Source organism: Numida meleagris, chromosome 1 (assembly GCF_002078875.1).
Source record: "Numida meleagris isolate 19003 breed g44 Domestic line chromosome 1, NumMel1.0, whole genome shotgun sequence".
NCBI classification, from domain to species: domain Eukaryota; kingdom Metazoa; phylum Chordata; class Aves; order Galliformes; family Numididae; genus Numida; species Numida meleagris.
In genome coordinates, this window is record NC_034409.1 from 50635016 (window position 1) to 50646834 (window position 11819).

At 43.9% G+C, this 11819-nt stretch overlaps 1 protein-coding gene across 1 annotated transcript in view; it reads left to right on the top strand.

Moving 5' to 3' along the window:
* The window catches only part of SLC25A17 (solute carrier family 25 member 17), a gene marked incomplete in the record, with an annotated part of 13818 nt that extends 7611 nt beyond the window's left edge, over nucleotides 1-6207 (top strand). The window contains 6 exon segments of the mRNA XM_021384495.1: nucleotides 425-541; nucleotides 991-1136; nucleotides 2264-2359; nucleotides 5109-5191; nucleotides 5604-5771; nucleotides 5851-6207. Coding sequence (XP_021240170.1) covers nucleotides 425-541; nucleotides 991-1136; nucleotides 2264-2359; nucleotides 5109-5191; nucleotides 5604-5751 — 590 coding nt within the window.

Genomic DNA, 11819 nt, shown 5'->3' on the forward strand with positions numbered 1-11819 from the left:
AGACCAGGAGCTGATTTCTACATGGTTAGTTCAGAAGTAACTGTGGTGTTCATGACTGAGCTGGAAAGAGCTGTACCAGGTGATTGCAGGAGGAATGTTACCTAATCCTTGTTATTGCAAAGTACAGTTCTCAACTACCTCGTTGTTGCAATCTTATGCAGCTGTGTCTCTCTCTCCACCCCCATACTTGTTGCTGATTCTCAGCTTCCCTACTTCACTGTTGTGTTTGGCTTTGTGTGCAATCCCTTGCTGCTTTTAAGAATCCTGTATTCTGCACCTGGAGTGTGCTTCACTTGTCTAAAAGGCAAGGTTTTCTTGTTCTCAGTCATTTGGCAATGTGGGGGCTCTTTTCTGGTAAGCCAGGAGGGATGCCTTTGGAATCTTCTGGTTCTCCCTGATTTTCCTTGTCTTGTGTTTGCATTAGGGGTGGTGAACGTACTCCTGACCACTCCTCTTTGGGTAGTGAACACACGGCTGAAGCTGCAGGGAGCAAAATTTAGGAACGAAGACATTGTACCGACCAATTATCAAGGCATAATAGGTAAGCATCTGTTGTCCTCAGACGAGGAGGAGCTCCTTCACTGAAATCCCACAGCAGGGACTCTGCAGACCTAAGACTCTTATTCGTGTAACAGATCTCCTGGTGGAATCTCTGTACTCCCCTATCACTCTGCAGTCATGCAGTTTGATGGGAGCCAGGACTGTGCCACCTCCGACAGTAACAGAGAGAGTTTGCGGTCTGTGCACACGTAAGCCCAAGGCCTTCTACGAAGGCACGTGGCATCTTATCCAAATTCTGGAGGAGCAGTGAGCCCAGCGACGTGCTAGCTGGGAGGTCTGCCTTTGGACAGACCACTTGCAAATTTACATTTTACTCCCTGTAATCTCCAACTCACCCTCGCCTTCAGGCTATATACAACCTCACTCTCCTTCTATGACCAGAATGTTGTGCTCAAAACCATCACCGTTCTTTTCTGCCTTCTTTCTCAGATGCCTTCCATCAGATAATACGGGATGAAGGAGCCTTAGCTTTGTGGAATGGTACTTTCCCCTCCTTGCTGCTGGTCTTCAATCCTGCCATACAGTTCATGTTTTATGAAGGCTTCAAAAGAAAGCTTTTGAAAAAGCAGACACAAGTAAGTGTGTTTTGAGGCCGGGTGATGGAAGTTCCCCGTTAAGACAGGTTCTTTGAAGAAATGTAGGTTTGGTTCCGTTTCTTGTTGTTTTGGAGGTGTGGAGGTTTTTGCTTTTTTTTTTTTCCCCTGTTATTGGTTTTTAATGTTAGTGTGTTTTTTTTATGAAGGCATGTGATTGTGATGCCAACTGGGCTCTGAATCTTTCACGTTCCTAAGGAAGTTCTTACTGCAACCAATTCCTCTTTGTGTAAAAATAAAGCTGCACCTCTTGTCCACATTTGTTTGCAGCTCCTGATCTAAATTAGGCATTTGCATTCTGATGTATCTGTTTGAGAAATAGGTAGTCATACTCACCCCGTAACCCTTGCTCAAGTAAATTAAATATGTTGGTTGCCCATATTTCTGATTGGAACCAACCTACTTTTATGATTTGGAGAATGCCCTGATACGGACATCTACTGATTTTAGTAATAAATTCATGGAGAGGTGAGCTCTTACACATTCTTCTACTGAAATACTTTATCACCTACACTGATTTCAGTGTATCTGGTGCATCATGAAACATGATGGGTTTTGGAGGTGAGGATGGTCTTCCATCAGGTGTTATTTTTAGCCTCTGTTGTCAGGACTATAATTCTGCCAGATGATGTTGTGGTTCTCTCCGGATTATAGAATCACGTTGTAAGAGACATTCAGTCCATCACCTCACCTAAAGAGTGTGTTGTGGGACTTGTTAGTTTGAATGTTGTGAAGCCTGAACTGGTTGTGAATTGAGGACATGTGTAGTGCTGCTATCCCTTATGCTGCTTGCCATCCCAGTGCTTTAAGTTTGAATCAGTTGTATGGCATTATCTTCACGGTCTTTCAGTATCCTAGCTGGAGTGAGCCGGTGAAAATGCCAAAGCTTGTGAGGAGGTAGGAATTACAAATGGACTCCCATTGTGGGGAATTTCCTTAATTGCACTGTGTTGTGACTCTTAGAAGTGACATGACCTCAAGATTCATTATACTTTATTTTTATTCCAAAGATACTTAGAGAACCAAGAAGCAGGAAATAATACCAAATTGTCAAAGAAATGCAGGTAACTGGCCGATGGGGTGCTTTGTGTTCTTTCTGTCTTGAACAGCTCACATCTTTGGATGCTTTTGTCATGGGTGCAGTAGCCAAAGCAGTTGCCACCACCCTCACTTATCCTTTGCAGACGGTGCAGTCAATCCTGCGGGTGAGTATTCTTTTTGTTTCTGGGTAATTCTGTCTTTTCTTTGAAGCCGTACTGACAGGTTATGATGGAACTTGGCATTGCTGTTCCAAATTGCTTCAAGAGCTATCATGATTGACAACGTAATGCATCGGTATCATGTCGCATAGAAGCTGGTACCCCATGGAGAAATGTAGCTTTACTTCTTTGTCTCTTAACAGATAATGTGTCAAGTGGGGAAACTAAAATTAAATCCTCTAAGCCCAGTTTGTTTCCAGATGACCTTGAGCTTTAAAATCTTTTTTATGTTTTCTTGTAAATTTTAGAACTGTTACACATTTTTTTTATACTTTCCCTGTGTGGTTATTGCTACCCTGATAAGATGTTAGGTGTAACGTTGCATCTGCCTTGCTTTTCTCTGTTTCTTTTCCTTCCCACTTCCTTACACGTTCCTATGCACACAATGACATCCATGTAGAAATTAAGTTTTGATAAAAGTCGTTTCTTCTGAAACTTCCTCAACTTGTGATTATCAGCAGAGCCAGCACATTCATTTGCTGTCTTACTCTGTTTTAAGAGACTGGACACATCTCAGGATTTAAGCTAACAATGCAGGCTTGTATTTTTGAAATGATAGATTAAAAAAAAACAACAACATTTAAGCAAATGCACCTTTATTTGGGTTTGTTGCAGCATGGTCTGTTTTTAATTTGTAGTGCCTCTTCTGCTGACATGAATGAGAACTGTCAGGAAAGTCAGGGTGCTCGGTTTCAGCTTTAGCATTGCACAGTGCTACAGTTTTCCTGGGTCTACATCAACAGAACAGCTTTAGCCCTCATTCCTTTCAATGATTGTAGCAGAAATAGCTGCAGTTTTGTGACTCTCACTTCCACGTTCCGTTTGTCTCCTCCTGGCTTCTTGAACAAAATCCTTCTGTCCCTTGGTGGCAGTGTCATTCTTTAAAACGAGGGCGGCTCTGCTAAGTTGTGCTGATGGTTTGATGGCAAACCAGCTGCTGCCTCCTCCTCACTCTAGCCTGAGGCAGCCAGTTTTTTGCTGGCTTGCCTGAGCAGTGAGGAGTCATCTTTCTGGTAAAGCACAGCCTTGCCATCGTTGCCCCAGTGCTGATGCACGCTTCTCACAGGGGCACGTGGTAGAAAAGGTTGCCCTATGTGCTGCTACTTCATGGCAGCCCATCCTTTCCCTGTGATGCAAGGGGTACTTCTGCATGAAAGTTAAGCTCTGTCCTCGAAGTTGAATTATGGAGCTTTTTCTTTTAAAAATTTTCAACTTTTAGAAACCTACTACTCTCTCATAGTTACTGGGGCTCTTTGTAACGAGCCCTTTGCACCTTTGCGTTCCTCTTCCTGGCAAAGCACTCTTGTTCCCATAAAATGAGCAGTTACCTGTGTCATTGATAGTGCTGAGTAGCTTCCAGCCTTGCCTGTTAGTAGGTCTATCTCCCTTTCAGTCATTAAAAATACATGGCGCTGCTGTTACTCATTATGCGGGGAAGCTGCTTCTTCAGCACCTTTGCCAGTAAACAGTGGATAAATTAAGTTCCCATTTGAGAAACAGCAGTGCCGGTGGTGTGCACCACGTTCCTGGGTGCAGACACTGTTTATAACTCATGCCTCATTTCCCGAGTTAGCAAAAGCTCTTTCCTTTGGGAAATCTTCAACTTTTTGTCTCTTGGTGAAGCTTTGTTTGCAGTACAGCAGAGCAGTGTGATGGTAGAGAAGAGACGAGAAGGAAACTCCCAGTCCTGGTGGTGTTCAGAAACCTCTGAGTAACGTGGGCCGTGACTGTAGCTTGAACCCAGTTAGCGTTTAGAAACTGATAGAGGCATCTGATTCTTTGACAATAATGCTTAACCTTGGTTTGTCAGGATCAAATGGGTTAGTTGCTGATGACAAGTTATTGCTTGTGAGAACCTCTTCACTTAAATAGCTTCCAAAAGTGTTCTGTTGCTGCTGTTCCTCAAGGCACGTAGCAAAGGGCCTTATGTAAACCCCACATTTTCCTACCATTTCTGAACCACCTGAATCTGCCTGTATACTCTACATACTGCCAATGGGAATTTCTTAATGAAAGAAGCAGCAGTTGCCTGAGTAAGTTCAGAGAGAACCTTGTCCACCAGCAGTTGATCGAGCTCACCTTCGTTGGCACAGATGGATAACACAGCCCTTAAAAGTTAGCCTGCTGTGTATGAAGAGGAGCCTGGCGTTGGCTGTATAGTAATAATTCCTGGTTACAGCTTGCGGACGGTGCTATTGACCCGTATCAGGTACAAGTATCAATGAGTGACAGAAAAGGAGCTGCTGAAACTGCATGGGTGAGGGCAGTTCAGTGAATTATCAATCTGAATGCAGCACTAGTTCACAGATGCGTGAGGCTTTGGGCTTTTATTGAATGAAAGCTGCACAAGCCAGAAGAAACGCTCTTTAAATTTCGTAAGACTCTGCAAGCTCAGTTTTTGAGATCCTAAAAACTTTCTCCTGTAGAAGAATTGGAAGACAGCAAGCATGGCCATGTGTAATGCTTTCTTGGAATCTGTCTTAAAGCCAAAATATTTTATTGTACCACTGAGCATGTGAAGTTGGGTAACTTGAGCTTTAGCTTCACACCTTCGCTGACTGCTATTAAAGCCTAGAACATTTAAAAAGAGCTGTAGGATAGACTCTTCAGGTTTTGTTACCCACGTATTGGGTTCTCAGCTGATTAACATGGGGAGCTAGTGCACTAAAATGCTGGTGCTTTCTTTTTTTTTCAGTTCGGACGCCATAGATTGAACCCAGAAAACCGAACACTAGGCAGTCTTAAAAATGTTCTTTACCTTCTTCGAGAGAGAGTGAGGTGAGACTTCTTTGTTTCTCTAATATGGTATAAAATGTTTGAATATTACTAACGTTGACAGTATTGCTGGATGTGACTCTTTTTTTCCTTTTGCCTGGCCACCACAGCCCAAACTTGCCATTTGAATCAGCCTGCTTTTTTTTTCTCCATACTATAGTGTCAAAATACACAAAACTGAATTCTCCTTGAAGTCTCTGCAGCAGCTGGTATAAGGGAAACCTATTGATTCACCTCTGGCTTTAAAAAAAAAAAAAAAAAAAAAAGCAGGTTGCTTGTGCAAAATGTCTAACTTGTAGACTCTTCTGCAGAATGCTTTTAATCGTAACTATCACTTAAGAGATCAAGAATGAATTGAAGATCCTTACAGATGTTATTAACTTGTAATAATTCATTTGTTTCTTCTTCTTCTTAGGCGTTTTGGATTAATGGGACTCTACAAAGGCCTTGAAGCAAAGCTCCTGCAGACAGTCCTTACTGCTGCTCTTATGTTTCTAGTATATGAGAAACTGACTGCAGCAACCTTCAGAGTCATGGGATTAAAACGTTCGCACAGACGTTGAGAAAGGAACCTATGCCAAAGGTTATGGGCTCTAGAAAAATGTATTCTGTTTCTGAGACTGCACTTGGGTAGTAACGGGTCCTCTCTTGCTCTTCTTTAGCCATCTCCATTCCTTGGAGAAGTCTGGAATGCAGTCTGCAGGAAGTGTTGCCGCAGCTTTGAGAGTAGCCCATTCCCTGCTCTTCTGTGGACTCGCTGTGTTAAGACACAGAGCAGAGACCTTATTCAAACACTTGAAATGAAATTCCAGCTGCTTTGTCAATTGGCAGACAGTCTCGGTGAGAATGATTCCCTCACTGTGCTGAACTTTCTTGTTTTCCTTTGAATTGCCCTCAACTGCTCTCCCTGTTTTTTAACTTCCGTCAGCAGCTGATGGGGCTGGTTCCATGTTATTCTCCTCGCACTGTGTTTATGTCACTCGATAATGTGGATCATTAAAACAATTCAGAAAGATCAAGATTTTGACACAGTTTTCTTTTAACATCACGTATGTGTTTGCAGCACAGAATGACTCGGTGTTCTCCCTGAAATCTGGTGTTGTCATTTCTGAGCATGCTACCATGAGTGTCAGCAGCGAGTAGGCACGGTGCCTTCCAGAACCCACAGGCAAATATTCAGTGCAGACGCTGGGTAGAAAGGGAGAGCATATCCTCGTGCTTTTACAAGGAGAGTGCCTCAAGAAAGTGACTCTCTGCACGGAAACAGATACAATTCTGTATGTTCAGGTTCCTTGTGGAGAATGTGAATTCACATTATCTTGCAGACAGGGAGCAATAGCCTGTGCTTTGTCAGTGGCATGCCTTCCCGAAAATGGGGTTTCCTTGTTTTTTTCCATGGATCTTCCCAGATGCTTTCCCAACCAGAAGGCCAAAGGGTCATAACTGTTGTCCCAGCTAACGCAAGCGTGTATGTTCTTTATGCATAGTTTTGTTTAGTCATCCTTGACCGTAAAATGCATATAAATACTGCTGTCTGTCATGAAGTCTGCAGCAGGATTCTTCTGAAGTACAGTCTTATAGTTGAAGTATTGAGAAAGTCTGTGATAGTTTAACACCAGCGAAGTCTGGGAGAAGAAAAGTGCTGCAGGAGACTTGTTGTTGAACTGTGAAATGGCATCTCCACCCATGTGAATCAATTCTGCGTTTGAAATGAGAATGTCTTTCTGCAGAAATATTGCCCTCTTTTGCACAAGAATAAATTGGACTTGAGTTTTAAAAAGTATCGGGAGTATGAGTGTACAAGAAAACTGTGCCTCGTGCTCTGCTTGGTGCTTTTCAACCCAAATGGCATTTGCATATGACGTCAAGTGGAATGAGTAAGCACAGGGAGTTATACTGGAGTTATACTTTGCGAAATGACAGGAGATTTCCTGAGATTATGTAGGCCCCACTGGTGGTAAAGAAGCAATCACACTTCCGAGAATTGCAGTGAAAATGTTCTGTTGACTGAAATGAGGGATCACAAGGAAAGACAATTTGATGTGTCTTGCTATTTTTAGTAAGAAATTCTCTATCGTCAGAATGGCTCTTGGTAAACCACTTCGGTGCAGAAGGATCTGTGCCGTTCTTGCTCTCAGAATAATTGCAGGTGAGCTGGAAGGCTGTTGGCTTTACACAAATGCCACGTGTTTCTGATACCACTTTGGCTGAAACCTGTGGTTGCTGGAAGCTCTAACTCAGTGTCTCACAGACTTTCTTGGTCCGTATGTCGTGAGGCAGCAATTCCTGCAAGCACAGAAGGGATTTTCTGGTTGCTCTACTTGTAAGATGGAAGTAAATGCTGACTTGCTCTCTAGCTGGAAAATGTTTGCCTTCCAGCCATTGTGGTTTCAGTGGAATAAACCAGGATCTGTCTGCCCTTTGCTGTGTTTGGGTGCCATTAAACACGGGACGTTCAGCGCTAAGACCATCTGCTCCTTTCTACTGACTAGTTGCAGAAATGCAGGTTTTCTAAAGGGATGAAGTCGGGTGCTTGATGTTGGGAACGTCTTCAGTCTTCTTTTTTTGTTGTTCATGACAGACCAATGATACTGAAAACTTTTTTGCACCTGTGTTGTGCAGCACTGAGGCATCAGGCTGGGTTCACTGAAGGAGCACTCCGCCTCCCGGGTCTGAGCCCAGCTGGAGGTGGCTGAGGAACTGTTCATTGTTCAGTCAACAGGTCACGGCGGATGTGGCGGGTGGTACCAGCACCTCAGTTCTCTCAGGTGCAGACTGAACAGATGTTGACATTTCTGTTGGAATTGCTAAAATTATTTCAGCCTTCAAAGGGTATGTGATCATCTTTGACCTTAAAGCAGCGTAAGTTACCAAAGATTTTTGTGCTTTAGTCACCCAAGGTAGATAAATACTGTCCTGAAGCAAAGCCTTAATGCAATTTTACAGTACTTTCAAGTAGTAAGCATTCTTTAGACACAAGTGATTCCTAATTGATAGGGTTTTGGTATTTGAGGCTAGAGATAGGCACAGAGACAGCACACGTTGTGACAGCAATGTGTTGTGGTGCAGGCATTGGTGCTGAAAGCCTCAAGACTCAGATTGCTGCTGCCACAGCACTGCATTCCCCCTGTGTGCCCAGGAGCTGGCTGCATGTTCCAGCCAAAGACTGTGTCCTTTCACTTCTAGAGAACATAAAGTGTTTTCATCTCAAAATGAAAACTAGACTTTTTAAAAATACTGTTATGAAGGGAAGGATTGTTATGAAGGACAGCAGCAACATCTGAGCCAAGTTCCCTCGTGGGTAAGCTTTCTTTCTTTGGCTCTGTGTAGGGGATCTAAACTGAGTCCCTGTCTCATCCTTTCTGTACCTCACCGCATGCCCAGACCAAAGTGAAGAGACATCTGTGGCAACTTAGAGATTGCTACTTGGATACCTTGACATTAGGGGTGCTTTTCGCTCCTGTTTACATCTTTGAACCTGCCTCGTTGTTACACTGATTGTTTGCCCATAAGAATAATAGTAGAACTGTATTTGATGCAGTGGTTTCAATCCAGAAGGACCAGTGACCCACTAGTTCTGACAAGTTGTTTTTTTTCTACTGAATGTTGATTCTGAGGGTAGAGATTGAGATCTGATGAGGTATAGCATATCCTCTTTGTCCTAAACAGCATCTTCAAATGGCTCAATGCTGCTACATCAGGAGCTGCCTGTACCTTGCTGCAGAAGAGAGTCATTCCCCTGCACAGTTTGCTGGCTAACCCAAAGAAGGCTGATATACAACCTATGCGGGAGGAAAAACAAGATTTACTTCCCGTCTGTCCAAGAGGAATAGAGTGTGCTGGACTGCAGAGCCCCTGGTACAGATTAATCTTTCCACTGCGCATCTTATTGCTCATCTGCTGAGGAAGGAGACGGGGAGTGCTCGCCCTGCTCCTCGTGTACCTGTTGTGGTAAAGGCAGGCAAACACAATCTGCTCCTAGAAGTGGGAGCAAACCGTCACAACGGGGATATTCCTGCCCCAGTGCTCTGTTGGAAAACGCAGTGGTTGCCATCACCGTCATCATTTTCCTATTGCCTGTGACAAACGTTTCCCACCTGATGAGTGTGTGGCAGGAGAGCACAGGGCCCAGGGAGCAGAGGAGCTCTCTGTGAGGCTGGCACTGTTTTTGTGTTGGTGAGTTTTATGTTTGGGGATTTTTTTTTTTTAATCAATATGATTGAAAGCAGAGTTAGATGGGGAGACAGTATATCTAAAACAGTCGTTTTCTTAGAATTATTTAACCCCCAAAAGGCTGAATTGTGCATCTCCAAAGGCTGTGCTAGACACTGGGGAGGCTGCCCTTTGCCTACCAGTTCCCCCTGCTTCTTGCAGCTGCTGTCTCTCCTAGCAGAAGCCTCTCACCTTTAGGGCACACTCCAGCAGTGCAGGTTGCAAAGACCGTATCAGAGCGAGCTTCCAGTATGTGGAGGGTGTCAGATCAAACTGCTAAGCAAATAAAGCTGTGCACATCCATGTTGTCTGCACCAGGCTGCTCAGCCCCCCACCACAGACCCAGGTATTGCAGGAGGAGGAGGAGAAAAGAGCAGTATTTGGGGCCCTGTCAGCAGGCAGAACCTTCCATTTTTACAAAAATGGGATGCGTATCTTTCTGGAAGGGGTTGGATAGAGACGCTTAACTTGCAGGATGCCAACGTTACTTTGTGCTTCTCATTTGCAGCATAGCTCATCATGTTTTGGCTGCAGGAAGCAACGTGCGCGTCCAGGCTTTTCCTTCGGGGTTTGGCTACGAAAACAGCATCAAGGTCTTCAGGAAGTCTCCCAGAAGTGATGATGCACAGGTGGTAATGTGAGGTGATGTGAAGGCACCCCGATTTGCAGGAGGGAACCACGTTTGTCTGAGCTCTCCCAGTGATCCGCTTATGCCAGGAGAGCCGCGGTCATTAGTGCTCCTTACCCGGCTGCCCTGGCTGTGGGTGCTGCTTTTATTCTTAGCAGCAGCTAATCTCTTCTGTGCACTTACATCCAGATAGGGAGCACTTGATTTTTTTTTTTTTTTTTTCCCCCTTCCAGTAAGATCTATGTTGAATTAGACAAATGCTGAGCACTTTGGCAGGCTTCCCTGTGGCTTCCTTGCTGAGAATTGTCACTTGAAAATTCTTGCTGTGGCCTTGCAGGTCTTAATCCAGGATTGATAGGTGATCTCAGCCTGTCTGGGTAGATTATGGATGTGATGGGGCCCCATTACATGCCCCCTTGTCTCAGCTCAATGGTGGGACATTGAGAGGCATGGAGTTGCCCTTTTGTACAAGAAATCTCGCCTATGCCCTTGTTTTGGGGAGTCTGTCCTTCTTTCGGAGTCCTTGAGGAGTGGTGGTGACTTGCTGATGTGAAGCTGTTACGAAGTGCTGCCTTTCATGAATGCTGATGGGAGAAAACTAATTTGATGGATTTTTCTCATCATCTTTCCCTGTGCACGTGCCCATGCAGTCCTAAGCCACAGAGCCATCCCTTGCATGCAGAATACATCTCTTCCTCTCTTTGGGACCATTTATCCTAGATTTCTCTAGACCAGTTACCCAGAAATGAAGAGTACTCACCCACAAGATTGACTGCACTGTCTGCAAAGGATAAGTGAGGGCGGTGGCAACTGCTTTGGCTACTGCACCCATGACAAAAGCATCCAAAAGATGTGAGCTGTTGAAGACAGAAAGAACACAAAGCACTCCATCAGCCAGTTACCTGCATTTCTTTGGCAGTTTGGTATTATTTCCTGCTTCTTGGTTCTCTAAGTATCTTTGGAATAAAAATAATGAATCTTGAGGTCATCTCACTTCTGAGAGTCACAACACAGTGCAACCAAGCAGCTTCCCCACAATGGGAGTTCATTTGTAATTCCTACCTCCTCACAAGCTTTGGCATTTTCACCGGCTCACTCCAGCTGGGTACTGAAAGGCTGTGATTACTGCCTATTTGTGGGAGAAAGTGAAAAGCTCACCTCTGTGAATTTATTACTGAAAATCAGTAGATGTCCATATCAGAGCATTCTCCAAATCATAAAAGTAGGTTGGTTCCAATCAGAAATATGGGCAACCAACTTAATTTACTTGAGCAAGGGTTACGAGGTGAGGTGACTACCTATTTCTCAAACAGATACATCAGAATGCAAATGCCTAATTAAATCAGGAGCTGCAAACAAATCTTAACAAACGTGGACAAGAGGTGCAGCTTTATTTTTACACAAAGAGGAACTGGTTGCAGTAAGAACTTCCTTAGGAACGTGAAAGATTCAGAGCCCGTTTGGTATCACAATCACATGCCTTCATAAAAAAAATACACTAACATTAAAATTCAATAACAGTGAATAATAATAAAAAAAAAAAGCAAAAACCTCCACGCCTCCAAAACAACAAGAAACGGAACCAAACCTACATTTCTTCAAAGAATCTGTCTCTTAATGGAGAACTTCCATCACCCGGCCTCGAAACGCACTTACTTGTGTCTGCTTTTTCAAAAGCTTTCTTTTGAAGCCTTCGTAAAACATGAACTGTATGGCAGGATTGAAGACCAGCAGCAAGGAGGGGAAAGTACCATTCCACAAAGCTAAGGCTCCTTCATCCCGTATTATCTG